At 46.0% G+C, this 27964-nt stretch overlaps 1 protein-coding gene across 1 annotated transcript; it reads left to right on the top strand.

Annotated features, from left to right (window-relative positions):
- Positions 1 to 1765: 1765 nt before the first annotated feature.
- On the top strand, positions 1766 to 27964 carry LOC144167394 (uncharacterized). The gene is made up of 5 exons (XM_077696670.1): positions 1766 to 1833; positions 7975 to 8049; positions 22283 to 22357; positions 25590 to 25636; positions 27374 to 27964. The coding sequence occupies exons 1-5, from the start codon at positions 1809 to 1811 to the stop codon at positions 27464 to 27466; spliced, it is 315 nt and encodes a 104-aa protein (XP_077552796.1). The 5' UTR covers positions 1766 to 1808; the 3' UTR covers positions 27467 to 27964.

Consider the following 27964-nt stretch of genomic DNA (forward strand, 5'->3'; position numbering starts at 1 on the left):
GCAGTGCATGTACTTTCGCGCTGTCCAAGCCCTACAAGGCTGTGCAATCAAAGGAGAAGGCCCGTTAGCCGAACGAGTGTGGCGTGCGCAACGCGAAGGAAGTCGGTGCGACTCCTCAATAAAAGCCAGATTCAAGCGAGACGTAACCCGCACGGGAAGGCGACGAGGGGCGTTTGACGGAAGCAATGGTGCCGACAGAAGGTAAGAAGACTGTGATTGGTATCCGGTCAGAGATTCGACTTTTGATGTCCCATGAGCTAAGCCCGTATTAATTTATTTCGCCTTGCGCAGGTAAGCAGTGTTACTGCATGAAAGGGTTCACATATCGTCTTCTTTACGTGATTCAGCGCGAATGCATAAAAAAAGAAAACGCTCATTCGTACAAAAATTTGGTGTGTTAACGGACGTACCCTAGGTGGTCTTAATTAATTTATCTACTACGACAAGCCTTTAGAACAGTTGTAAATCCGGCGCCTAGAACAGAGATTCGAATGCGAATTTGGTTCGAAGCTTTTTCGAAACATGATAACCTGATTCATTGATCATGTGACATTTGGATAGCGATTCCAGAAACTGTTTTCAAGTAAAACCCGAAAAGTAACGAAAACCAAACTTCTAAATGTATTCAGCTTGAAATACCGTAAAAGCGAAGACACAAATACATCATCCGGTTTTAGCATTTTATTGGTGTAACAGTGTTATTTGAACAGTAAGGGGGGGCGGTGGGAGCTAGTACGAATGTACTGAGGGTGCGCTGCGCAGCAGAATGCACCGGAGTTTTATTTCAGAAGGTGTGAATGACGATTTCACCATAATTTAGCAGCGTATACCACTGGTCAATCGGCAAAAGTATTCGCTAAATGATTTTCACAGGACCAGTTGCAATAACGGATAATGTAGAACTGCATTGATTTGCTTGCTGCTCTTTGGGTTTAGTAGCGGTTATGCTGTTAAATCGGGGTCCTACTGCAATTTGTTTACTTTATTTTAAGCTGAGGTCCCATATTTACAGTTAACAGGTAAACCGGCGTTGCTGCACATCAACGCATTTTAACCAGCTTATGAATGTTGGAGGCAAACGTAACACGGGCTGGCGGCGCGATTTTGTAAAAAAAGTCCCCTCAAAACCACGGGGTTCACGTGATCTTTAATAAAAATTAATCTTCTTCTCTGGATAACCATTAGGCGAAAACAAGTATGGATCCTGGTCAATGCATTGTTGATGTCTTTCTTGTTGCGGATATCAACAAAAATACGAGAATAGAAAACAATAATGAAATAGGTTAATGACAAATTACTACAGCATTTATTGTGGAATGGGTCCTGTTCTATTCGATGGCTTACAAGTAAAAGAATGACTTTCCTCTCTGAGAGCTTGAAAGACGCAAGAACTCAAAGACGCACACAAAAACTAAAAGCAACAAAGGGAAATGAGGAATAAAATGATGTTAAGAAGAAGTAATTTAACAATAAAATCGACGAAATTGTGAACTTAAAAAGAAAGGACAAAGAAAATTGAAGCCAGAACATAGAATAAGTATATACACCCCTGTGGACATTTCAAAAAAACATGACTCCATTCAGGCTCAGAATGCGCCTAATATTTAAGAATGTAGGATCTGTGTACGCAGCAGTCGAAATATTCAGAAACGACTACTAGAGCAAGAACCTGCAGTAAGGTTAACGACATAGCCTATCATGCCCAAGCTCTCGCTCCAAATATCTCCATTAACAGTGACTACCTATTCGGTGCTATTGCAGATGCCATCTCGCAGTCGGTGAACACGACGCCAAAGCATGGAACAACTATGCCTCCATCAGTATTCAATTACTGTAAGTGCTCCACATTTGGATTACTTCTACAGACCTATTATAGAAGATTGTACCGGAAACATGCTTTAGCAAAACCAGTAAGATTTTTTGACTTCAACAATTCCACATCATTTCAATGTCTCGGGTCGTTCTGGGGTTATATAAAGGCCAAAATGTTGGTTTGTCTGTCTGTCTTCCTGTCGGTCGGTCGGTAGACTCAATAGCTCAAAGAATATTCAGCTAACGGGATGGCTTAACACGAAGTAACACGAAATAGGCAAGACCGTTCCAAAATACAAAGCTGCGGAGATGGGTCGATGGGTCATACAGCTATTTGGCGCTAAGGAAGCCTCAGGAATATGTGAGGCAAAATACACGCACATAACGTAGAGACGTAGAGTATAATCATTCTGTATATGTATATAAATATAATATATATATATATATATATATATATATATATATATATATATATATATATATATATAGCAAGATAGGTTTTTCTTTCTTTCTTCCGTATATTTAAAAAATGTGACTTTCTCTAACCGGACTCAAAAAAAGTGCCTAACAACTCCCCTATGCCCCCTTTGGCGTTGTAGACTGCCGACCTATCTTGCTGTATTTCCTCAACGAGCCCCTCATTTCCTAACTATATTATTCTGGGAAACCTAGCGAGGGTCTCGGATCTGGCAGCCTTGATGCCAAGGTAGCATAAGAGATTTTCCCGCCAGTTAGCCGCTCATGACAGGCTATAGACGTTCGAGTCACGCCGGGGGGGGGGGGGGGGGGTTGAAAAGAAGGTCCCCTTCTCCCTGTCTAGTCACAGTGGCGCAGGGTACAACCCTCAAGCGTCAGATCACTTCTAGGAAATATAAATACCCTAGAAAGTGAAGGAGAACCCAGTCACCCAGACAGCCGAATTGGTAAGGCATTCGAGATCTAATCGAAAGGCGTGGGTTCGGTCCCCACTGTGGGCGCGTGTTTTTCTTTCTTTTTTTCTTCCGTATATTTAAAAAATATATTAACTTCATTAACCGTACTAAAAAAAAAGAGCCTAACCACACCCCTATGCCTCCTTTGGCGTTGTAGACTGCCGACTTATCTTTCTGTATTTCCCCAACGAGCCCCTCATTTCCTTACTATATTATACTGCGAAAGCCTAGCGAGGGTCTCGATTCTGGCAGCCTTGATGCCTAGGTAGCATAAGAGGGCTTCCCGGCAGTTACCTGCTCATGACAGGCTGCAGACGTTCTAGTCACGCCCCGGGGATTGAAAAGAAGGTCCCCTTCTCCCCGTGTAGTCTGAGTGGCGCTGGCTACCATCCTCAAGCGTCAGATACACTTCAAGTAAATATAAATAGACCAGAAAGTGAAGGAGAACACAGTCGGCCAGATAGCCGAATTGGTAAGGCATTCGAGATCTAATCGAAAGGCGTGGGTTCGGTCCCCACTCTGGGCGCGTGTTTTTATTTCTTTCTTTCTTCCGTATATTAAAAAAAAATAGTAACTTCATGAACCGTACTAAAAAAAAAAGAGCCTAACCACACCCCTATGCCTCCTTTGGCGTTGTACACTGCCGACTTATCTTTCTGTATTTCCCCAACGAGCCCCTCATTTCCTTACTATATTATTCTGCGAAAGCCTAGCGAGGGTCTCGATTCTGGCAGCCTTGATGCCTAGGTAGCATAAGAGGGCTTCCCGCCAGTTACCTGCTCATGACAGGCTGTAGACGTTCTAGTCACGCCCCGGGGGTTGAAAAGAAGGTCCCCTTCTCCCCGTGTAGTCTGAGTGGCGCTGGCTACCACCCTCAAGCGTCAGATACACTTCAAGTAAATATAAATAGCCCAGAAAGTGAAGGAGAACCCAGTCGCCCAGATAGCCGAATTGGTAAGGCATTCGAGATCTAATCGAAAGGCGTGGGTTCGGTCCCCACTCTGGGCGCGTGTTTTTCTTTCTTTCTTTCTTCCGTATATTTAAAAAAAATATTAACTTCATTAACCGTACTAAAAAAAAAGAGCCTAACCACACCCCTATGCCTCCTTTGGCGTTGTAGACTGCCGACTTATCTTTCTGTATTTCCCCAACGAGCCCCTCATTTCCTTACATATATATATATATATATATATATATATATATATATATATATATATATATATATATATATATATATATATATATATATATATATATATATATATATATATATATAAATCTAGAGAAAGATAACACTCACAAAGCGCGCAAAAAAGTATAAGTAAAGGTTCGTATACACAGCAAGAACAATAACAAACAAGGTTTACTTACGTAGCGGCAACGGGACTTGCCTTCATCAGAGTAAAGTTACATGATTTTGTAACTTTACCCTGTAATCATGTAACTTTACTCTGATGAAGGCAAGTCCCGTTGCCGCTACGTCAGTAAACCTTGTTTGTAATTGTTCTTGCTGTGTATCCGACCCTTTACTTATACTATATATATATATATATATATATATATATATATATATATATAGTGAACAGAAAAGGTTCCTGACTATGAGGTTAGCTGTACGATAGAGAAGACAAACTGAAAAACATAACATTTATTGTAATGTTTCGACCGGGGACCGGCCTTTTTCAAGTGTACAAATAGTGCAGATCAGTTGGGTTTCAGTTGTGGGCGGAGCAAGCAGATGTATCAAGCAAAACGTAGGCTCTATGTGACGCACACGTATGCGAGGACCAAGAACGCAAAGGGGGGGGGGGGACATTGGAGTAGTGCTGGGGAACAGAGGGGAAAGGGGGGCGTAATCAAGGCAGGCGAGCCTACAGGATAAGAGGAAGGCGCTGCATGGCACTGAAGTCACCACGGGAAAGCAAGAAAGTGAGGAATTAAGGAGGGGCTCGTTTCCTGCTAGTTTCTTAACTGAAATCGACTGGTTAGGAGAAAAGGGTGGGGGAGACCAGAGTTAATTACGGACGCCTATTGCAAGCGTTAACCCACACACACACACACACACACACACACACACACACACACACACACACACACACACACACACACACACACACACACACACACACACACACACAGAAAAAAAGAGAAAAAAAGAAAGGAAAAAGGAAGGAAGAGGGGGATACGAGCCCCTCCTTAGTACTTCACTTTGTTGCTTTCCTGTCGTGACTTCAGTGCCATGCAGTGCCTTCCTCTTATCCTGTAGCCTCACCTGCTTTGATTACGCCCTCCTTACCCCTCTTTTCCCCGGCACTACTCCAACGTCCCCCTCCCCCCCCCCCTTGCGTTCTTGGGCCTCGCATACATCTGTGTCGCGTACAGCGTACGTTTTGCTTGATACATCTGCTTGCTCCGCCCACAACTGAAATGTATTTAACCCAACTGATCTGCCCTATTTGCATCTTTGAAAAAGACCGGTCCCCGATCCAAACGTTAGAATAAATGTTGTTTTTAAATGTTTTTCAGTTTGACTTCTCTATCGCATATATATATAAATATAAAGCAACATCGGATTGGTTCTTACGATAGCAAATGACAAAGGTAACATGGGTAAATGTTTTGAATAGGAAACAGACAAATGCAAACACTGAAACGAAGTGTCGGTTAGAGCGCTTCAAAAACAACAGAAACGAAAATTCCCCACAGATGGCAGGCTAGCAGTACGAACATAGGACAATTGGATTGAATTGAGGAAACCTTAATAGCCTTCATCATGAGTGGAGTGCACAGGTAGGAGAGTGTGTGAGGCGTTCAGGAGGGAGGTGAAGTCGTTACGTGGTCCGGGTGGCAGAATAATAGTCTTCTGTCGACCTTTGCATTAAGAAAGCCGATATACGGGCATTTTTTTTCGCGTCGCTTTTTTCAAAATTTAATAAAAATGAAGGAAGCGCAGACTAACGCGTAAGACTTCAAGGCAGCGAAGCTGTACGCAACCTTCACGTCCATCACTACGGCTTAAGACCACGATGGCAGCCGATTTGCCTTTTCTTTGCTGCCGCAATGACCTTTACTGCATTATTCTTGCGATATGTGCGAGGTTGCTTCATTTTTATGGAAGCGATATATCATTGGACATCACCTTGGAGGGGCGTACGCTATAACATGTCTCTCTGTTCACAGTAAGTGTTGTCCAGATCACACCGAAAGCTGGAGGTTTTTTTTGCCAATTTTCGTGAATCTCCATAACCCTTTCCGGCCCAACAAAAATATTTTAGAAAAAATGGCCACAAGTAATTAAATTTTGTGTATTTACCCCTTACTAATGATGCTTCGACAAGTTAAAATGGAAAGCTCAGAGTATTTCATACAGAAAACAAACCCACACATATGTGTGGGCTGGGCTTCTATTCGTATGATCCGCGCATAGTAAGAATACCTTAAAAACGGCATCAGGCACAGAAAAACTGCATTTTTACGTATTATTATTTTTAAGTTTCATATTGTTTTCAGGAGTACTTGCATTATAAATAGGATTTTGTGAAAATAAATAACAATGATGTTTTAATTAATGTAATTAATAATTATAATTAATCTTATTATCACAAGTAATTACGGAACTATTTCAAGGTTAAGGCGCCAGAAAACATTACCAACGAGCCAGCACAAAACCACGAATAATTGAGACACCAAGAAAGCAAGAAAAATTATTTATCGCTAGCGCTGCAGTGCACGAGCCCGCCAGCCTATACCGCCCAGCAAAATTTTCGTAACGACGAAAGCCCAGCCAACACGTATGTGTGGGTTCATGTTTCAAGCGTGATGACGGAACGCACACGAAGGGAACGGGTGTATTTTTTAGCCGATCGTGTTTTTCCAAGTCCTGCAAGTCGTGTCTTACGCTTGTTATTCAGAAAATATGAGAATAGCAAGAAGAAATATCAGTTTTCATCTTGAAGGCGGCTAGCGTAATCGTGCCTGCTGGGGCACCATTTTCAATGTGCGATTTCTCGCCCCCTGGTGGCAAAATGAATGAACTACCGAAACCAATAAAGTCTCGGAAGCATGGAGGAAGAGTATTCTTTCCTCCATGCTCGGAAGTGTTCGCAGCGGCTACCCAGGGCTGTGAAACCGAAACCGGAACAGGCGCCACTAAGTAAACGAATTCGTTGACCCACACGTTTGTGTGGGCTGGGCTGTAAAGGGTTAAGTGGGTATGCTTGGCTTGACAAACATGCTTCTGGGACGCCGGGCAGTCGTCGCGGGGCACTAGCACTCTGAATATTCTGTTTTTTTTTTCAATGCCGGGCGGTCGCCGCGAAGCACGCACGTGCTCATGTGAACGCGCTTGGTATTTTGTTGGTATTTTCAACTACGGACAGGAAAAATTACGATTTTCTAAACAGCTTTGCTGTAAATATTGGGCTGATGGGCCGTAAATGGGCCAGGACGACCAAATCCAGTCTTAAAATTTAAATCCAAAGTTTAAATAACTACCCTTTGGTAACCCCTTAAGTCTATACCAGGGGTGAAAAACGTATTTTAAAGAAATACATTTAACAAATTTTTACGAACTTTCCAAATTTTTGCGGTTTGGCGACGCGTAACGAGAAGGGGTGACGTATTATGCACCAGCCCTTAACACATACTTATCCTCGTGTTAACTGCACGTTAGAATCCAAGTCATACTATCAAACAGAACAGGAGGCCCCACTAGAGTCGCCCAGTCGTGTTCCTTGGCGGTGGTTTAAGTCGGCGGCCGCCATTCGCACAAAGAGAATTTGCGACGTGAAAATAATCTCTGTGGTTGCTCAAGGTTTTCGAGGCTGGTATTGGTTAAACCGGATCATTTCTCGTTCCGCATGAAAGGACTCTGTGGCATGATAATCGTGCTGAAAACTCCCCTGAGCCTCCTGCGTACCTGTTCAGAGAATATTGACGCGCGTAGGTGTATGCTTCCATGCGGGCGTGCTGGCGTGCGTGAGGGGCGGGGAGTCTGGGTCGCGGAGTTCAGTCTGATAAAGAAATGCGTATGCGCCGAAGTATGCCCTTCCCTTTCGCGTGGAATGGTTTGGTTAGTCGGAGGAGCAGAGGCACCGTCATACTAAAACACGTAATCTACAATATCTGAATCTTAGTTGGTGTAATCTCAATCTTAGTTCGTGTAATGACGCCACCACTTTATTAAAATAAGAGCTGTAAGAGTGTTTCGGTGTGTTTTCTGATATTGCAGATCCTGACTTGGGGGCCGGGAAGCTCTTGATACCGAGACCGGGAACACCCAGGCCTCTAGCACAGTACAAGTTTCGTAAGTGCAAAATATTTTGGTGGTTGTTGAAGGCATGCTAATAATTGCTTTTTAATTAAAGAGGGATGACTGTTGCAGAGCTTCACTTATGCGGTAAAGGAAACAGAAGGGGAAGCTCGCTCTAGCCAATGTTGCTGACACTAGTTGTGCACTTGAAGCGCCCTCTGAGGACCAGATTTAAACTCTCGTGGTCAGAAACAAACAGACTGAGCGTCTTAGAGCAATGTCTATCGAGTGCTAGCTGAGCCATCCCGTTCCCCCCAATTTTCGTAGTTCCCACCTCCATCGAGTCCTTGGCCCACGCCTATGGCGTTTACGGTCTATTGGCAGCCACTCCGTTAACGGATTGTCCACATCGTGCCTCTCATTGGCATGACGTTAATTAACCCCCACGCCCATGTTATTCGCTTTATTCGAGCTATAATGTCTTCCACACGAGTACAAGGCGCAATGTATATATATATATATATATATATATATATATAAGAGAAGAAAAACTTCAAACAAGGTAAAAGCACGATTGTGGCCTACGTTTCAGCAAAGAGAACTTGCTTTCCTCAAGTTGCTTTCCTCAAAGCAAGTTCTCTTTGCGGAAACGTAGGCCACAATCGTGCTTTTACCTTATTCGAAGTTTTTCTTCTCTTGTGTTCTCTACCATCTTTAAAGTTCTACTACTCCCTGGATTATATATATATATATATATATATATATATATATATATATATATATATATATATATATATATATATATATAGCGAATCAGAAATGGGAAATGAGGGGCTCGGTGAATTAAGACAGACTATCAACCTTTAAGTTTACTGACGTTTTAGATAGAGGACTTCCTTTCTTCAGAGTACAGAATAAGCGAACGAAAATCGGGCCTTCTACGCAGCTACGAATCCAAAAATGCATCCGCCATATGTGAAAAAAGTCTGCAAATTTTCCGGAGATAATATTCGTAGCAATGACTACACCGGTAAGAATAAAGTTAGCCCCACTACTAAAGGCTGTCCATTATCTGGAAATGCACATGAAAATCACCCCTTAAACGCGATTAACGCGTAAAACATGGACCATTCACCAGCTCACATTAGCGCCGGTAGTAATCAGTCTGCCAACGCATACCCAAATTTTTATCGCCCTTCTGTCAACTCTCCCAGATTATCAACGCTAACATAAATCTCACTGGAAATATGATGAACCTCTCTAGTATTACCCTGTCACCAGATCAGATGAGCGCCCCGTCAAAAGGTCTAAACTTTTGCCCGGCAACTGGCGGTTTCGACGAATTTCAACTTTTTAAGGACTTCGATAACTCCCCCAGGAATATGAGACTGCGAGAGTACTTCCATGACCGTCCTCCAACCGACGAAGTCCGAACTGCATTACTTAGCCATAAGCACTGGACACCTCCCACGCAGCGCGATACATGCCTCAACATGTACATTAAAGCCGTTCATCGCGATGTACGAGCAGCATACCAAAAGCAAACATCTTTCCCCTGTAACATCACAAACAAGGAAAAGAAAGCCCTGGAGGAACTGGCACGTTTTGCCCGAAATAGTAATCAAAACCGGCTGATAAAGGAGGCGCCATCGTGGTCCTCGACAAAGCTATGTCAACGAGGCTCGTAGACAACTGTCAGAATCGACAGTCTACAAAGTACTCCCTAGTGATCCCATTAAATTATAAGCTAATTGTCAAAGATAAACTCACTGAGCTTTTTCAAAATCAGGAAATAACCGAAACGATTCCTCGTTCTCGTATCCTCTTAAGCCCAGTAGCAGGTAGATTCTACCTTCTCCCTAAGATTCATAAAAAAAAGTACTCAGGTCGCCCCATTGTTTCTGGAATTGTTACTGTCACCGAGAACCCCTCCCGATATGTCGACTCTCTTATTCGCGACATTCCTGCAGCTTTCCATCCTTCATTAAGGATTTAAATGATTTTCTCACGGATATCATGAAGATTGAAATTCCTAACAACTGTTTGCTTGGTCCCTGGATGTGGTGTCGCTATACACTAACATTCCGCATGCGGATGGAATAACCGCTGTATAATGTGCTTATGAGAAGTCTGCGGGTGGCAAACCCACCGATTCTCTCACCCTTGAAACTTTCCTTCGCCTTATCCTTGAGCTTAACAATTTTGAGTTTGATGGTGTCAATTATGTGCAAGTCAGCGGAACGTCAATGGGAACCCAAATAGGTCCCAACTACGCGAATATGTTTATAGGATGTCTAGAGTCAAACTTCCTCGCCACCAAAAATTTGAAGCCACGGTACTACAAAAGGTATATAGATGATACATTCATGATATGGCAGCATGGTGAAATGGAAGTTCGTACATTTATTGAGGCTTTTAACCTCGCGCATCCTACTATCTCCCTGTCCCATTCCTACTCTACGCACAGCATAAACTTTCTGGATGTTGCAATCACAGTTTCTCAGGGCAGGCTTCATACTAATCTCTATGGGAAACCTACGGACAGGCGCCAGTATTTGCACTTCCACAGCAGCCATGTCAGGCACTGAAGACCGCAATACATTATAGCCAATCTCACCGTTTTAGGCGAATCTGCAAAAGCTAAGCGGATTTCGATTGTAACTGCAGAGAACTTAAAACCGTGTTCTTGAACCAAAAATACTCAGAGCAGGCGATCTACGACGGGATCACGCGAGCGAATCAGTTGAAACGCACCGAAATTCTCCGTAAAAAAGCTACCAAACCAATCCACAAACAAACATCGTTATGACCCATTCGGCCTCTTCTCCGAAAGTTGCATCCGTACTATAGGAAACATCACAATATCCTTGTTCAAAGTGAACGCCGAAAAAGAATATTTCCGGAACCACCACGTGTTGTTTGTAGACGCAGCAAAATTTGTGCGACGTTCACACCAAATCCAGGATCAGCCGACCACGGACTACTGGTTCCATGCCCTGTAACAAACCACGGTGTAAGGTATGCCCACAAATGACCACCACACAGCGCGCCGCCAGCACAGCTTCAAACTATTATGTTAATGTAAAAGGGAACTTTAACTGTAATTCCGCCAACGTCGTATACCTGTTGGAATGCACCCTCTGCGGCAAACAATACATCGGCCAGACTGAAACACGCTTTCGTTTGAGGTTTAACAATCACTGCTCTCATGCAAAAACCTGCCCTTTGCCTCTATCATAGAATGTTCACAATCCTGGTCATTCTGTTGAACATCTGAAGGCCACAATTCTTGAATCTAATTTTCATACGCATCACAATCGCGAGGTTCGTGAGACCTACTTCATCTATAAGTTTAAGTCAGCGTCATTTGGCATCAATGAAAGTTATGGGAATCGGTGTGTCTTTCCTCCGATCAAAAGTTCGGCTTTCGCCTTCTCCTCCTCCTCTCTCCTTCTTGTTCATATGCTGGAATTCTGCATTCCTCAGGATAGTGTCATGCCTGTTCATTTTTTTGCCTCGATAATATTCTCTCATGAGTTGGTGACCCCCAGTAGACGGTTATAGTTTCGTGCTAGCACCGCATATTTTAGCACAGTGGCTTCACTAAAACCAAATTTGACGAGCAAGTCTGGACATTATGTTCTTGGTAGAAGGCTTCGGTACCATTGTTAGATTTGATACTCTGTCCTTGTAATCTATTTGTGCACGGGAGTGAGTGTGTTTGCTTTCCTCTACCCTTCCTTTTTTATTGCTGTTTTCTAATATTCGTTGCTGACCGCCTCGGCGTTCCCTCAACTGGTACCGTGTGCCGACCAGACGTGTACCTCCAAGAGCGCGTCATGCGCGCGCTACTGCCTTCTGTTATCGTTCTTTTCATGACCTGTTTGACAATGTCTTTCTTTTTTTCTCCTTTCCTTTTTTTCCTCGATTTTTCTGCTCTTTGTATACTAATGCACACTCAATTCCTGTAGAAACTGCCTGTCTGACTGCTTTTGTGGACGACCCTTGAATCCCACAAACAGAAGCCAACTATAGTACTCTCATGTTTCAATCACCTGACTCTGATTCTTAGAACGGATGTGTATGGCCAGATGTGCGTCTTTTCGTGCACGGGCATGTCTTGTTTGGACTCCTTTCTTGCCCCCAGTTGCCACGAGACACTGAAAATACCAATAATCTTGTTAATTTCTTTTTCTTCGTACTTCTTTCTCATGTTCGTACCAGGTGACTGAGTTCTTTGTTATCTTTTTTTATCCATATTCCAAATGCGTGCAAGGGGACATCTTGTTTTCACCCCTCTCTTTTCCCCCTATTGCCAATGGGTGAAGGGTAATTACCTTTTCATTTTTTTCATTTTTTTGTTGTGTTTCTTCTTTTTTTCAGTTCTTGTTTTCTCATGTTCGTCCCACGTGACTGATTTTTTTGCCGATGTCAACTGCATGCATGGGCATATCTTGTCTCGACCCCTCTTTCAACGCTGTTGCCACGGGGGAAAGGGAGATTATCTTATAAAAACAATTTTTTCGTTGAACCATCTTATTCTGCACTCTGAAGATAGGAACTCCCTGTCTTTAGTTACCTTACTTTGTCGCGCTCGGTGTGAGTTTTATTTTTCCAGACTATATATATATATATATATAATTTAAGGAAAGAGACGGATGCACAGCAAGACCAACAACAAAGAAGGTTTACTCACGTAGTGGCAACGGCACTTGCCTTCATCACAGTACAGTTACATTGTTTTGCTGTCACAAACATTTGGAACACATTTCTTATATAGCTTTGCGGAAAACTGTGAGAAGGAGCGGAAGATGTTTCGGAAACGGACAGTATGCATGCAGTCGAGATATGCCCATAATACAACAACAACAAAAAAAAGAAAGAAGAGAGAGAGTGAGAGAGAAAATAAGCGGTCGTAATAACAAGGCAGCTCTTAACAAGTATTGCTGTGGTTATACGACCCCTTTCTTTCTCTCTTTCTCTCTCTCTCTCTCTCTCTCTCTCTCTCTCTCTCTCTCTGCCTTTCTTCTTTCTTTTTTCGGAAAAAACCTTGGACTCAGCTGGCACTCGATAGTCGTGGCTGGAAATTATACATATCTATATATACATTTCTCGTTCCGACCGCCTTCGGAGTGCTCGGGCTCCCCCATCAGTAAACTTCACCAGCGCGTATTCTGTTCTGTTTGTTATGTTGTTGCTTTAATTTTTTATGCTGGAGCTGTTTTGCGTCATTTCGAACGCGTAATTGTTTTCTTGCAAGGCTGCAGCCTTTCCGCGGCATTTCGAACGTGACATTTTTTTCTTGCGGGGCTGGAGCCTCTCTGCGGCATTTCAACGCACCATTTTTTTCTCGCATGGCTGGAGCCTTTGTTCGTCATTTCGAACACGCCATTTTTTTTCGCGGACATCTTTTTCGCTTACTATCATAAAAACCAACCCAACGAGCATTCCTTACTAAATGAACGTGGGGCTGGCGGTTATATACACAGATTTTGCATTAAAAGTACCTACAGTTGTCTTTGCGCTAAACAATGGGAGATGTATGACGAGCGCGAGTGGTTCACGAGGTCCGAATGGTTATGACTATTTCACCCACGTGGTTTTCGAAGCCTCAGAGTGACTTCCTGACGACGGTACAGCAGTATCTAATTGGGTCCGTTATCTCGCTCCGCCGCCTGATTCCGGCAGTCGCTTCGACCGTTAGCGAGCTACGACGGCAAGGCGAGCCCATGAAGTACTGTGCACCTAAAACCGACACTTCACGTACAGATTACAGCAACAAACGAACGGTACAGCGAACGTCTCAACACACGAAATGCAAAGTAAGAAAACTGACAAGAACAACGCACACAGAAGGGAGGCCGCAGATGATGTAGTGAGTCACGCCATAGTGATCACCGCACAATAAACACCGTGGCCAAATGTCCACTGCTTTTATTGTCGCTTCGTCAGAACTACAACAGTCATATATAGATAACAGACACAGGCGCCTAGGTTAATAGGTTAGCGAGTTAGTAGGGTTAGTGGCGCCACCTACACCACATCTCCCCTTCTGGGAAAAACACCTTTTGCAGGTTTACAAGTTCAGTATCTCCGGCGCGACCACGCGACTGCCTGAGCGTGTACGCCGCAGACAAGGAACACGTGGAGTCTTTGCACTCGCAGTTTTCGCACTCGGTGAACGGTCCACGCCAGGCTCGTCTAAATCTATACCCATCAGTAATCCCACTACTATTTTTACCGTTGATGAGCGATGGGAGATCTTGCTATCCAGCCCCGCCCTGGAAGACCAGCTCCGACTGATCCACAGGGGCCAGGCTACGCTACCCTAGAAGCATATGGAACCAGTGAAGACGGAGCCACCCCATCGGGCTCTTAACGCACTCCATTTGACTATAAAAGTCGTTTCCTCATCCTCCTCTCGAACAGAAGTCTCCTGCGAACCATTGGAGCCTATACGGTGGCTGGTTTGCTCTCCGGGTGAGAGTCCGCAAAGGGGAGCCCTGCTCCCGAAAGGAACGATATGGCGGCAGTTCCGCTGCACCACCCCGTTCGGTGTCGCAACCACGTAGAAGCGAGGCCGCTGCCCCGGGCTCAGCAGCCGTCCAGCACACTGCGTGTCGGTGACCCAGACGTCCTGACCAGGCCGCAACTCCCGTAACTGCCGAAAACCATGGCGGCGGTTGTAGTCTTTTGTCTGTCTCCACCGTGAAGCAGAATCCCGCTCGGCGAAAGTCGCCGTGTCAGGCCAGGCTGGTTGCAGCAAGTTCCTTGATTTCGGCAAACGAATCCGCAACTGCAGGCCCATGAACAGCGGCGCTGGGCGGAAGCCTGTGGATCGGGGAGTGTCACGATACACCAGCAGGGCCATGTGACGGTCTGCGTTCTTTCGCCACAGCTCCTTCACCGTATGCACAACACATTCCACCTCACCGTTCGACTGCGGGAAACCCGGGCTGCTTGGGCGATGGGTAAAGCCGTAGCTTTCAGCAAACTCCGCATAATCACGGTACGAAAATTGTGGCCTGTTAACATTTCGTGCCACCTTGGGCACCCCGAAACGACCCATGATGCTCATCATGGCGGAGATAACTGCGCTACTTGACGTTCCACGCAAGGGCAATACCTCAAGGTAGCGGGTATAATAGTCAACCACGCACACGAAAACTTGGCCTTCAAAAAGAAATAAGCCGGCACCCACTTGCTGCCAAGGAAGCTGTGGGGTAGGGGATTGAATTATAGGCTCAGCCCTTTGCTGCCTCACCATCGCGCACTGTTGAAAGTTTTCCACCAGGTCTTTAATTTTGCGGCTGATTCCTGGACACCATATAGACTCCCTAGCCCTTGCCTTGGAACGAGCAACACCGAGGTGCCCCTCGTGCATAAGCTGCAAGACTTCCCCCTGAAGCGCAGCTGGGACCACCACCTGGCTACGTCTGAAGAGAACCGACTCAGCGACTGAAAGCTCAACACGAAATTTCCAGTGGGGTGCCAGGTGCGAAGGTAGCCTTGCTTTAGCAGGCCAGCCGTACTCGCAGAACCTGACTAGAGTGGAACACAGGCCATCCGACGCTTGATGATGCTTCATCACTTCGAAGCTAATTGACGAGCTAGCGCTGACTGTGCTTAGCATTCCACGGAGTCAATCCCCACTCTTGCGAGACCACGTACTGGATCCCTGGACGTGTCAGCTGTCCCCAACAATCTGCCGGGTACATACAAGATCTTGAAATTATACCGCATCAGCTTAAGTCGTAGGCACTGTATCCTTGGTGGCAAGAGGTAGACCTCCATTTCCCCTTGGAAAGCCGTAAGTGGTTGATGATCTGTTTCCATGAGAAACTGAAGATCCCTGAGAAACTCGTCGAACCTTTTCACCACCCATGTTATGGCCAAGGCCTCCTTTTAAGTCTTGCTGTAGCGTTGCTCGGTCGCAGTAAGCGAACGCGACGCCAAAGCTACCGCTCGTCGTTCTCCGTTGGGTTGATCCTGGAGTGGAACTGCCCCTAGCCGAATAGAGCTGGAATCCGCCGAAACAACCGTTGGTCGCGCCGGGTTATAGCAAGCCATGCAGACTTCGCACGCGAGCATCTCTTTTACTTTTTGGAAAACAGCTTCCTGAGGTGGCCCCCAGATCCAAGCAGCGTTCTTGCACAACAGCTCCCTGATAGGAGCCACGCCATTCAACAAATGCGGCAAGAACTGGCGACATGATTCACCCTGCCAAGGAACCTGCGAACAGCTCCGACATCCACCGGTGGCATCATTTTCAGCTAGCACCCTACCTTGGCCAGATCCGGTGAGATATCTTCCGCTGAATCTACAACTCTGAGAAAGCGTACGCTGCCCCCCCCCCCCCCCCCACTGGCACTTTGCTTTGTCAAAGGTCAGACCCGCTGCCTTCATGCGACCAAGTACCTCCACAAACCTTTTGTCGTATTCGTCCCGGTTCCGGACGAACACCAGCACATCGTCAATAATGTTGACCACATCTTTCTTCCCTTCGAGGATGTAACACATCTGGCGTTGGAACTACTCTGGCACCGAGGTTATACCAAGTGGGAGTCGGCAAAAACACTACCGCCCAAACAACGTGATAAATGTTGTCAACTCCTGGCTACTTTCAGCCAGCCGCACTTGGTGAAAACTGGATGTCGCTTCGAGCTTCGGAAATACCTTGGCGCCACCGAGAAGACCTAGTACTTGCGTGACCGTAGGTAGGACATGCCGTTCGCTAAGAATCACTTTGTTCAGTCTTGTCAGATCAAAGTACAGTCGGTAGTCTCCGGAAGCCTTTTCAACAACCACCAGGCCTGCACACCACGGTGTGGGCTTAGTAACTTTCCGTATAACTTGCCTTGTAGACAATGTATCCAGCTCAGCCTTCACGACGTCGAGAAGAGGGATTGGAATGCGCCTAGGAACGTTCACGAAGTATGGAATGGCTCCCGGCTGCAAGCGGATCTCGTACGCCTCTCTGAGTTCACCTAGACCATTTAATATTTGTGGCGCAAAGGTGTTGACGCGTAGATGCGTCCCTTGTTTTTTGTCAGCTGATTTGACGACACCGCCCGCAAATTGGACGACACCAAGCTCCTGAATAGCTGGAAACCCGAGAAGGGGTACGTGCTGTGAGCGTACCACGTAAGGCTTCTCTACAGTATAGCGGTTTTTCCACTTCAATGTTGCCCTGAAGATCCCCAAAACAACAAGTGGCTGCCCCCCTGGGCCCATCAGCTCACCTTCAGGCGCTTCGAGACGTGAAGGAATGCCGGAGAACATGCTTGGTATCACGGACACTTCCGCACCGCTGTCCACCTTGAACCCTACGGGTGTTCCGTTGACCTCAACGTCGACAAAATTCGCCTTCGTCTGGCTCAGCGAGCCTATTTCATATAGCTCAACCGAAGCAACGGACGAATGGAACACCGTTGCAAATTACAACAGGCGTGCCCCAAGGCAGCATATTAGGTCCATTATTATTTCTTTTCTATATTAATGATATTGTTACAATTGATAAAAATCTCAAATACATCATATACGCAGATGATACAAGTTTATTTTTTCAAGGCAAGGACGTACGACTGCTACAGACTGTCATCAACAAAGCACTTCAGTCATTGGAAACATGGAGTGAAGCAAATTCGCTCCTTATCAATTCACGTAAAACCAAAGCCACCATCAATTAACATTGGCGACTCGAATATTAAAATCGTTGACACGATAAAAACATTAGGCGTTTTCTTCCACAAAAATATGTCTTGCGACACGCACGTTAATTATCTTATAACCTCAGTTTCAAAGTGTGTAGGCATTCTTGCTAAATGTCGCCATTTCGTTCCTGCGCGAAAAAAAATGATAATTTACAATGCACTCATTAGGTCTCATGTTAATTACTGCTGTTTGGTTAGGGGTTCCACTACCCACCCCAATACTAACAAATTACACCTGCTGCAAAAGAAAGCAATTCGTCATATAGCAAATGCAGAATATTTCGCACATACGGAACCACCGTTCATACGTTTTAATTTGTTGCCTATTCATAAACTGTATGACTATTTCCTTGCACTTCGGTACAAAACCTCCATTCATAATAATCAATCTTCTTTCACACAGTTATTGCAATTAAAAGTAAACATTCCCATGTATAGTATAAGGAACCAAGAGTACTGGCACATTACATTTTGTCGCACTGAATATGGCCACCAAATGCTTTTTACGCTGTTCCTCACCTACTGAACAGGTTAATGCGCCAGAATATAATTTTAGAACGGTATGCTTCACGTAATCTTCGTCAAATTTTTCTTTCTTAACATTATTTTCATAGCCCGGAATGTCAGCTATTTAAACGTGTTATGGTTTACTTTGTTTCATATTATTTTTACACATGTACAGTGTACCTAGACTGTGTGTTATATTGCTAATTTTGTTGTGTTTCTTTATTAATGAATTGATAGAAATATCGTGTGTATTTTGTGGTGTCACACCTAACTGTTATACGAACATTAAGTAGAATTGTTTCGATTCTGTAACCTGTGGTGTGAAGAACTGTTTTATCTGCCCTTGTTGCATTGATGCCTTGTACAAGGGGGGCTCGGGCTTATTCAAGTGAAACTCCTTTCCTTTTCGCTCGAGCCACCCCACATCTGCATGATGTAAATAAAAACTTGAACTTGAACTGGAACTTGAACTTGTGGTACTTGTTGCACGGAGCACGTATCACGGGGCAGTCGGTACGTGCATGCGCTGGCCTCCCACAGAAGTGGCATGTCCCTCCTGATGTCAGTGCAGCAGAACCACATGTGGTTGCCGAAGACGCCGCTCGAGGTTGGCGGTTCCTCTTCCCCGACCATAGTTTCGCCCCGTCAAAAGATACCGGCGTAGACGGGGCACCAATTTCTGCCTCACGTGCAATGCGTTCTTTTTCGGCATCCTCGTTTTGCCTCACCTGTAATAGTGCTTCCTCCAGCGATAGTTTCGAGTTTCTACAATGCTTATCTGACAGCTTGCTATCCTAAAGCCCGACAAAGAACCAATCACGCCCGAGGCGCTTTTCTATCTCCCGTGACGTATAGTTGCATCGCCGAACCATGCACCAAAGAGTAGTGTAAAACGCTTCGGCGGACACCCCAGGCTACTGTGTTCGCCGGTGAAATCTCGCGCTCTCGTACAGCTGGTTCGTTGGGTGGACGAAAGAAGAGTCGAACTTGCTGGTGACCGCCTGGTGACCACCTGGTGATCATGCTTAAATTTGTGAACAGACGTGTTGTTATGTACGCTGTAAATCGGGTGACTGAGGCCTCTGTCAGGCCCCTTTCACCTTTAGTCTCAGCCTCCCCTTGGTTTTTGCCAAGATATAAAAAATCAAATAAAAAAAAATCCTTCACCTGGCCTTCTGGAACACGAAGCGAGGAAAGGATTTCCCGAGCTCTTGGTCCCATACAGTATACTCGTAAGCTAGCTTTATGACAGTAAACAATTAAGTGCGTGCCGCTCAGTCGAGCGCTCTAGTGAGAGGCTGGCGTGCTCGCGCAGTTTGTGCGGTTGGCGGGTGCACTCCCTGAAAGCGCTTTAGCACACGGCTGCCTGCTCCATTAGTTACGTCACGGAGGATAGCATCTTTTATCACTCAATCGGGCAGCGAAAAGAAACGCTTTAATGCATTTGCTCCATTTCGCACTTGATAAAAAGCCCCTCATCGGCAGATGTATTCTCTGGAATCGTTTCCAGATATCCAACGTAGCTACAGCAGCAGACAACAGCGCAATCAACCGTCATCAGGGAGTGGATCCTCCAATTGTCGACAGTTCCCCATTCCATCGCTAGACCGCTCTGCATGCACTGAGCGACACGCGCTCCCGTGTTTACTATCATAACGCTTTCGTCTGTACAGCAGGGTTCTAACGCGTACCTCCGCAGCGGCGACGTGCAGTCCTGATGCAGAGCTGTAGTCTTCGAACTGAAGAAGCCAATGCCGCCACTCTCCAGAGTTGCAGAAGTCGACGGGAGGTGGGGGCCGGAGGTTCACCGTAGCCACAGCCGGCATTGACCTGCCGTATTTGTCCATCTTGCTAGCCGAGAAGCGCGCTCGTTGAAGTAGGCGGCTTAGATCACTTTACGCCATTGCCGCGAAAAGCTAGCCCAGCCCGCAGCCGCGAGTGCGGAATACGCCGCCCTCACTCAAGCCATACTCAACAGATGACAACGGATACCCCCCCCCCCTTCTGACACCATGTAGTCAGTCACGACATAGTGATCACCGCACAATAACCACCATGGACCAATGCCCGCTGCTTTTATTGTCGCTTAGACCGAACTACAACAGTCATATATAGATAACAGATACAGGCGCCTAGGTTAATAGGTTAGCAAGTTATTAGGGTTAGCGGCGCCACCTACACCACAGGTGACACATCCATTTCTGAAAATACCAATGACCAGCTGCGTGAGGAATGCCAGGACAGTTCATAAATTCACAGAAGGCCTAGGGGCGCACGCGCCAGCAACGCAACCAATTACAAGAATATGTACTTGTAGTAGCCCGGTATGTCCTGCGTGGAAGGAAGGAAGGATGTAGAAGGAAGGCAGGAAGGTTAACCTGGCTAGATCCTAGTTTGCTATCCTGCATGTCGGAAAGGGAACATACGCAAAAAAGAGAAAGGAATGAATGGAGAAAAATTGGAGCGGACAGGTATGTCCAGCGATGAAGCACTAAACGTTCTAGTTAAGTGATTATGCATGAAGGCTTTCAGTCTATAGTCTGGAGTTTAAGTTCGTCCCCCGTAGAAAGCGTAAGAGTTTCTTAATCGCCTTCTAAGCGGATGACAGAGACGGCCAGTGGCCCAGACTCTGCTCCTGCGAAAATGGGCGCCGAGAGTCCAGGTTTCTTAGTGCTGACGACAGCTTCTTTCTTTCAGGTGAGTACCGTGGGAACTCGCACAAAACGTCACGTATCGTCTCGAGCGTGTCGCACGTTTCGCACTCCTAACTTGGTCCCATTCCTATTAAGTATGATTGGGCATTTGCGAATGCCACCCAGCGCCAGAGACGGCAAAGAAGAGTTGCGCCAGACCGTGGAGGCTTAGTGGTTGGGGACGTTGCAGGTGCGGGTCAAGGGCACCAATATGTGCACATGTGAATGCTTCTGTTGACCATTGAGAGATTGTTTTTTCCCGTCCAAGTATGCGGAGGGCCCTGGCTTCGTCCGTCCTGGACAATGGAATGAGGACAGTGGTCGGTGTTTGATGCGCCAGCCTGGCGGCAGAGTCCGCACTTTCGTTGCCGACAATGCCGCAGTGGCTGGGAAGCCACTGCAGGTTCACATCATGACCTGCCTGGGCAGCACGGTCGTACACCAGTCTTATTTCTGTCAGTAGCTCTTCGAGAGGTCCTCGGCACAGGGCTGACTGGAACGACTGAAGTGCAGGCTTCGAATCACAGAAGATAGCCCATCTTCGGCATGAACTCGCACGCACGCACACGCACACATGTGTGCGCATGCGTGTGAGTGTGTGAGTGTGCGTGCGTGCGCGCGCGCGCGCGTGTGTGTGTGTGTGTGTGTGTGTGTGTGTGTGTGTGTGTGTGTGTGTGTGTGTGTGTGTGTGTGTGTGTGTGTGTGTGTGTGTGTGTGTGTGTGTGTGTGTGTGTGTGTGTGTGTCTGTGTCTGTGTGTGTGTGTGTGTGTGTGTGTGTGTGTGTGTGTGTGTGTGTTTACACGATTATACGAAGTTCAAGTTGCACGAGGCAATGGTAAAGACTGTGAGAACTGCTGCATTCCAGGTTGTTCTTCCGTAAGGCCGATGTTATGTGCGAAACACTGTCCTCCTAGAAGGTGTACAGCACGAAAATTTTCAAATACTACTTAGTTACGGGTTGTGTTGCGGCTGTTTATATCCAGAAATTATACCGACGTAATCTAAAACAGCCCTAGTTTATGGCACTCCGAATTTTATTTTGGAGAAATATGCGAGTCCACAGCTGTTCAGCGAATACAGGCATAGGCGCTCGAGCTCGTATTACGATTCTAGTTGTCCGGTGCCCGATCTGACAAAATACCTCAGTGACTGTTTTTTTTTGGAGAAAAAAGCTGGAAAGATCACGTAAATTTTCTTTGTCATTGGGTTTTTGAATGGTGTGTTCGAATTGTTTCCTTCACAGCCGAAACAATTAGCACGACTGCATAAATTACCCTGGGGCATAGCCAATCTTGAGTGATATATTCCTCCTTAACATGTAATCAAAGAAGTATGAGGCATGACAGCTAGGCCATGTTTGTGCTGATAACGCAGATGCTAGCCCGCAGTCGGTGAACGCGATGGTGCATCCAGGAACATCTATGCATCCAGCGGGCTTCTTGTATTATCGTAAGTATGGAACATTTCTGAGAATTTTACAGTATAAATGTTCCATGTAGAGATCTTTAAGAGTACCGAAGGATTTCTGTGCACTTTTTATTTCATTTCTGTTGTACCTCATTTCAAGCAAATAGAAATGGTCCGTTTTTATGAGTTGTACAGTGTTGAAAAAAAAAAAAGTCGTAACACTTGTACTTTGCTGTACTGTTGAGGGAGAAAAACGAAGGACGTCGCTTTCCGCCGGTAACACCATTCCAGGTACAGCTAAGCAATGATACCTTTTTGCGGCTACGTTTACGGGATTTTATTCACAGTTTCAAAGATTAGTTTATCTGTAGTTTTTTGCCTCTTGCCTCAATTCTCAAGTGTCGCTCTAATGCCTGCGATGAAAAACACATTTGGTCTGTTATATTGCTAGAAAGTCTCCATAAAGGTAAAAATGTAGCTTAGATGGGCGATTTCGGAGATTGCATGAAATGTTGGGGTAAAAGGGGGAGTTAGTTTCGCTAGGCTTTGGGAACAGAAAACCCTCCTGCAATATCTTGGGTTTAACGCGAGGCGTGTGATTTTGGAAAGATCCGTAACTGTTGTAACGCATCCCTCTTTATAAGGCCCATTACATCAAGATTTGCCTCCTGTAGTAAGCCGTCAGCGAGAAAAATTTCACAATGCTGGGCACATAAGAAGTGCAAGCCGCCGCAGATTCCCATGCATGTCATTTCGGCTTTGTATAGTTTTGCAGCGCCGAAGGCTGGACTTTTCTACAAAATGGGTCATGGTTGCATTCGAGGCATACGGTGCAGAACTCTTGGTAGTCGTGGCTTGTTAAAATTTTGCTATAATGTGCCGCCAGTTCTTCGTTTACGTGCATAGGCTTGGCCGTGCGCTTCCTAGAACCGGAGTTCTACGAAGCGCACAGGCCACTGCCCCCATCAATAGGGTATTCCTAAGGGTCGTGTTCGCAGCGGCACGGGAACTTCGTCGCAGCACGCCGTTTGTTTGGCCCAGTCGGCTGCCTGCGTAATTTCGCTTGAGACCATGAAAGTGCTTAATGGAACCTTTTAGATGCTACTACATCTCATTCATTCGCCTTGTCCCTCCATACGGCGTTGTTGTTGTCCGTCCAAACCCCTCCCCCATTCTCCTCGCCGCGCGAGCTGCGCTCTCCGCCGCTCACCCCCTCTCCTCTCCGATAGCGAACACTCTCTCGCGAGGGGCATTGGGTTCGATTCGATTGGGTTGGCTTGGCTTGGCTTGGCTTGGCTTGGTTTGGATTGGATTGGATTTGATTTGGAATGGATTGAATTAAAGTGGATTGTGTTGGATTGTGTTGCCTCACAGCCGCGCCACGTTGCGTCATAGCCGTGGTTGTTCCAGCACCGGCGTTCCGATTTCCATCGATGCGTTGAATGGAGCCTAACAATTCTGCTATCGCCAGCGCAACCGTAACAAGCACCGATCACTGTGATAACAGTGATCGCTGCAAATTGCACGGTGGTCCCGTTACTTCACCATCCACTACCCGTACACTTCAGCGACCACAAGGCCATCATCGTTAACGTTACGCCGCTTGGTAAAGAAAGAATACATCATACGCGTTCCTCACACGTTCCACGCAATTAGAGAATCAACCCAACGGAAACACCAAGTGAACCCCCAAGATGCGTCGCATCTCCACAGGGTTCCCCTCACGGGAAGGTGGGATAATTTTTCTCCTAAGACGAAATTGCTGAGATCAGCATACAGAAATGCCTTCTCTAAGCAGTTTTGCTTTATTTGTAATTTTGTTTTTCATAATAAAGGATCTCCCATTCTTGGGGTTCTTCACTCTGAGCTCCATGTCGATGAAATCGGCCCCCATATCTTCGCGAAAGCCCTCCCAAGCTTCCGCGACATGTCTAATGTAATTCCTTTTCATCAGTTTTTTTGTTCAACCTTAGCTCAACGTAAATCATACAGGTGTCATTGAGGTTCGCTCAGGCGGGCTTACTTAAACGCGGGTAAGCTCGGTAGAGCTCAGCTCAGGAGGGACTTGCCTTCGACATCAAGCACAGCATCGTAAGGCGTCATAGGATTGGATTCTGAAGAGTAACAAATGCGGCGTAATGCTTGACTGGAAAGTAAATGCACGGGAAAGCGGAAAGCACACTCCGTGAAGGGATGGCCATCCAAACCTGCGAAACATGAAACTTTCGGCTGGAAAGTGCTTCCATGAGATGCCGAAGTTAGCGAGATGTCCTGTAGAGCTGAAATAGGAGCAGCCTCGTAAGAGCGCCACAAGCGGATCCATGTCGCCAAGAAGGCTTTCAATAAAATGGCAAGAACTGTTGTAGGAATAGAAGCGGGGCCGATGATCGTTCCCTCGATGGAAGGAAAGCAGGAGCCTCTTACGGGGCCGTTAGTGGGGAGCTGTTCGGCACCGCCACATTTTTGCAGAGAAGTTCGAATTCGTGGACGCGTGAGTAGTAGGGATGAAGTAGCCGCAGAACATACGACAGCCTGTGCAAAAGTCAATAAGTTGGCCTTCTGTTGTCTTTGGCATTATTAATAGGCCTGCATGATATTGGGTATTTTCTGATTTATTTATGCGCTCTTTTCCCTGATCCCTTTCAACAGGAGTACTCAGGTGTTCTTCTAAGACTGCCACTTTTTAGTGGTTTCAGACCGCTCTCAAGAAAAAGAGAGTGAAATAATAAACTTTATTAGGCGAAGCTTGCCTTCCGTGTGACAAGTTGGTGGCCTTTGATGATAATCCAACGACTAACCAGGCGGCCCTTGCGATCAGGGAGGTCTGTACCTCCCTGTCGTGAGATGCCAGTGCTTCTCTCTTCTGCTCAGCCGTGGTGATTCCAGGATATAAATTTTGAGGGCCCTCTCACATTATGCGGGATAGGGTGGCTGGGGCTGCACAGAGGGTGCAGTTTGGGTGTGGGGCTTGTGCGGGCTGGATTAGGTGCCGTGGGGTGGGTGTCGATATGTGTTTGCTTGTATTAGTCACCAGGCTTGCTCTTGGGCTGTTGTATGTACCGAGTGTGGTGGTGCTAGCGTTCGGCAGGAGCTCTTGAAGGCTTTTCTCACGCTTGGTGCATGTTATGAAGTGCGAAAACTAAACTGAGAAGACTTGTTCGACATTCCGCTTCAGGATTTGTTTTAAACAACAATTCACTGGGCCTAGGTAGCTGCGTGTCATAATTGAGTGATTGCATGGGCTTTACATAATAAATGTTCTTATTCGTTTCAGCCCGTTCAGCTCAAGCTCAGCGACTGGCGGAACCCATTGTGTGGGAGGTATGATTTGCGTTTCAAACGCAATGCTCATTACTTCAGTGGCTCATTCCTTTCTAGACTTCTTTCGCTACATTAACTGATCGCACGAAATATGACTGCTTGGCTGGTTTTTATTGACTTTCCGTGGCTTCCTTGGTTTCCTCTGAGTTCTCAGTGTACTGACGTAGCCACGCAAACATTATGACCTTTGTTCCACGCCTAATGCACAGCCCAACTACACTCGCAAAACACCAATTTAAACCTAACGGGAACCCACTGCCGTGTTCTCATGGGTCGTACCTCAACATTCATTGAGATATCCTTTCGTCGGTACGGTGCCAACTTTGACGAAAACTGGCGTAGGCCCTAACGCTGGCAAAATGTTTGTAAACTGTGGTAGGAATACCTAGATCGCACATGTGACGGCGAAAAACAGCCCAAAAACTGGACAAACGCGAAGAAGAGTACATTTTGACGCCCCACGATGACGACGGATGTCACCTTTGAGCGGTATTTTTGAACTATACCACGTTACACCGGTTTTATCAGTTTTGTGACATCTAAAAAGTGCTTCCTTGCCATGTCACGAAAATTGCACGATTGACAATGTGCCTTAATTGTAAAGCGCTGCGCATGCTGGTTGGAACGGTATCCCTTAAAGCAGATCCTGTTCGCTTGTTGAAACCAGATCGTTCGTACGAGTAAGTATGCTTAAAAGAGGAACAGATCAGATTAGAAAAAACTTTATTGTTGCCACGGTTGGGACCATTTTCAGGTAGATTTAAATGTGTTTCCGGCTACGGCAGGATTAATAAAGTTCGCGACGTCTTCGGCCACCCGGGCTAGTGAGGCCTAGGGCAGAGGGTATGGGCGGAGCATCGCTACCTCCCAGTGCTCCTCGTTCGTAATTTGAAATAAAATTGGATGCTTTGTAAGAGTTTGTAGGGGTTTTTCTTCGCAGGATCGAATTCAATGTGGTAGGTCTGCGTATTGATGGCAAAAAAAGGGCAAAAACGATTTCTTGGAAGAGGAAGTTTTGTCTTGCGCGCCTTCATTCGAGTGTTCTGATAAGAAGAGGGAGGGGGACGTAGTAAGAAAACAAAGCCACCGTTGTAATTCAGTTCCGGCGGGATGTAAGGACTTGACACTTGCTAAGGCAGCAGGAGGATCTAACTACAATTGACCAATGCCGTCGAATTCGCTTCTAAGTGTAAAAATAGGTACTTCAGCACTGAACTTTGTGTGGACGGGGAGACCCAGTGTCCAAGAACTTTTCGAGAAGCATCTGCCTAGTATCGAGAGATTTCTCTTTGTTCTTACCTTATTATAGGGGGCTTTTTAGCATAACATCGGATAGCTCGAGTGACGTCATCAGGGCGGCGCTGGGAAAGGGGTCGCCCAGAGAGGAAATCTAGCAACGGTTGCTAGCAGCGCCACCCGAACTTGCGGCGGCAGTGAGCAAGACACATCAATGTGAAGGCAGTAGAGGGAATGCGGGAGAAAAGCGTCCGTTCCGGACGTCAAACAGGATAATGGCTTTCATCGCGCTCAACCAGCTAGGCATCGCCCGTCTTCGCGCTTGTGAAACTTGATATTCGTAGCGTGTTTATTCATCCTGGTATGCTCTAGTCGTTCTCGCTCGTTCGCCGCAATTGGCATTTAGCATCCTAAATATATGCTTGCTGCGTGAGTGCAGCCAAGTCGGCGTTTTTCAATTTCACGTTGTGATACCTTCATGCTTTTATTATTTATCTGCAGGGACGCATCAGCGGGCCGGTGACTGGAAGGAAGTTATGCTGTCCACCAAGTTGTCGCTTCTGTCTTCCTGACCCCTCAACAAAAAGATTTTGAACCCAAACGCACGCACAGACACGCACACGCACGAGCAAGCACTCGCCAGCACACACAAACAAATGCGTACATACATGCCTGTATATACACGCATACGTTTATCAGGTTCTTTGTTGCTATTTCAATTGCCACAGATGAATAGAAAGAATGTTTAGCTCAGTTTGCGAAAAGAATGTTTCAAGTCGGAATTCGTGAAAGAGAGGGATAGAGAGCGGAAATGTTTGAAGTGAACCGTGAAGAGACTTATACAGACCACAAAAGTAGCATATTGTTGTAGTTGAAAAAGAGATGGCTGTGGCTTTACTCAGCTAACCGTGGACATGCAAAAGGGAAAGCTTGGCGTAGCCTGTACAATCTTGATTTTATTTGGTTAGCCTTTGATTTAGCTGTAATTATTATACCATTTATCCAAAGCCTGGCTTTCTATGTGGTTGTGGTCACGCTTCTTGGGTTTTCGGAGCCGAGCGGCTCGCTCTTCCTCATTCTCCGATGCTAGAT

The sequence above is a fragment of the Haemaphysalis longicornis genome, unplaced genomic scaffold, assembly GCF_048455015.1.
Source record: "Haemaphysalis longicornis isolate Haplotype H1 unplaced genomic scaffold, Haemaphysalis longicornis Haplotype H1 scaffold_1, whole genome shotgun sequence".
NCBI classification, from domain to species: Eukaryota; Metazoa; Arthropoda; class Arachnida; order Ixodida; family Ixodidae; genus Haemaphysalis; species Haemaphysalis longicornis.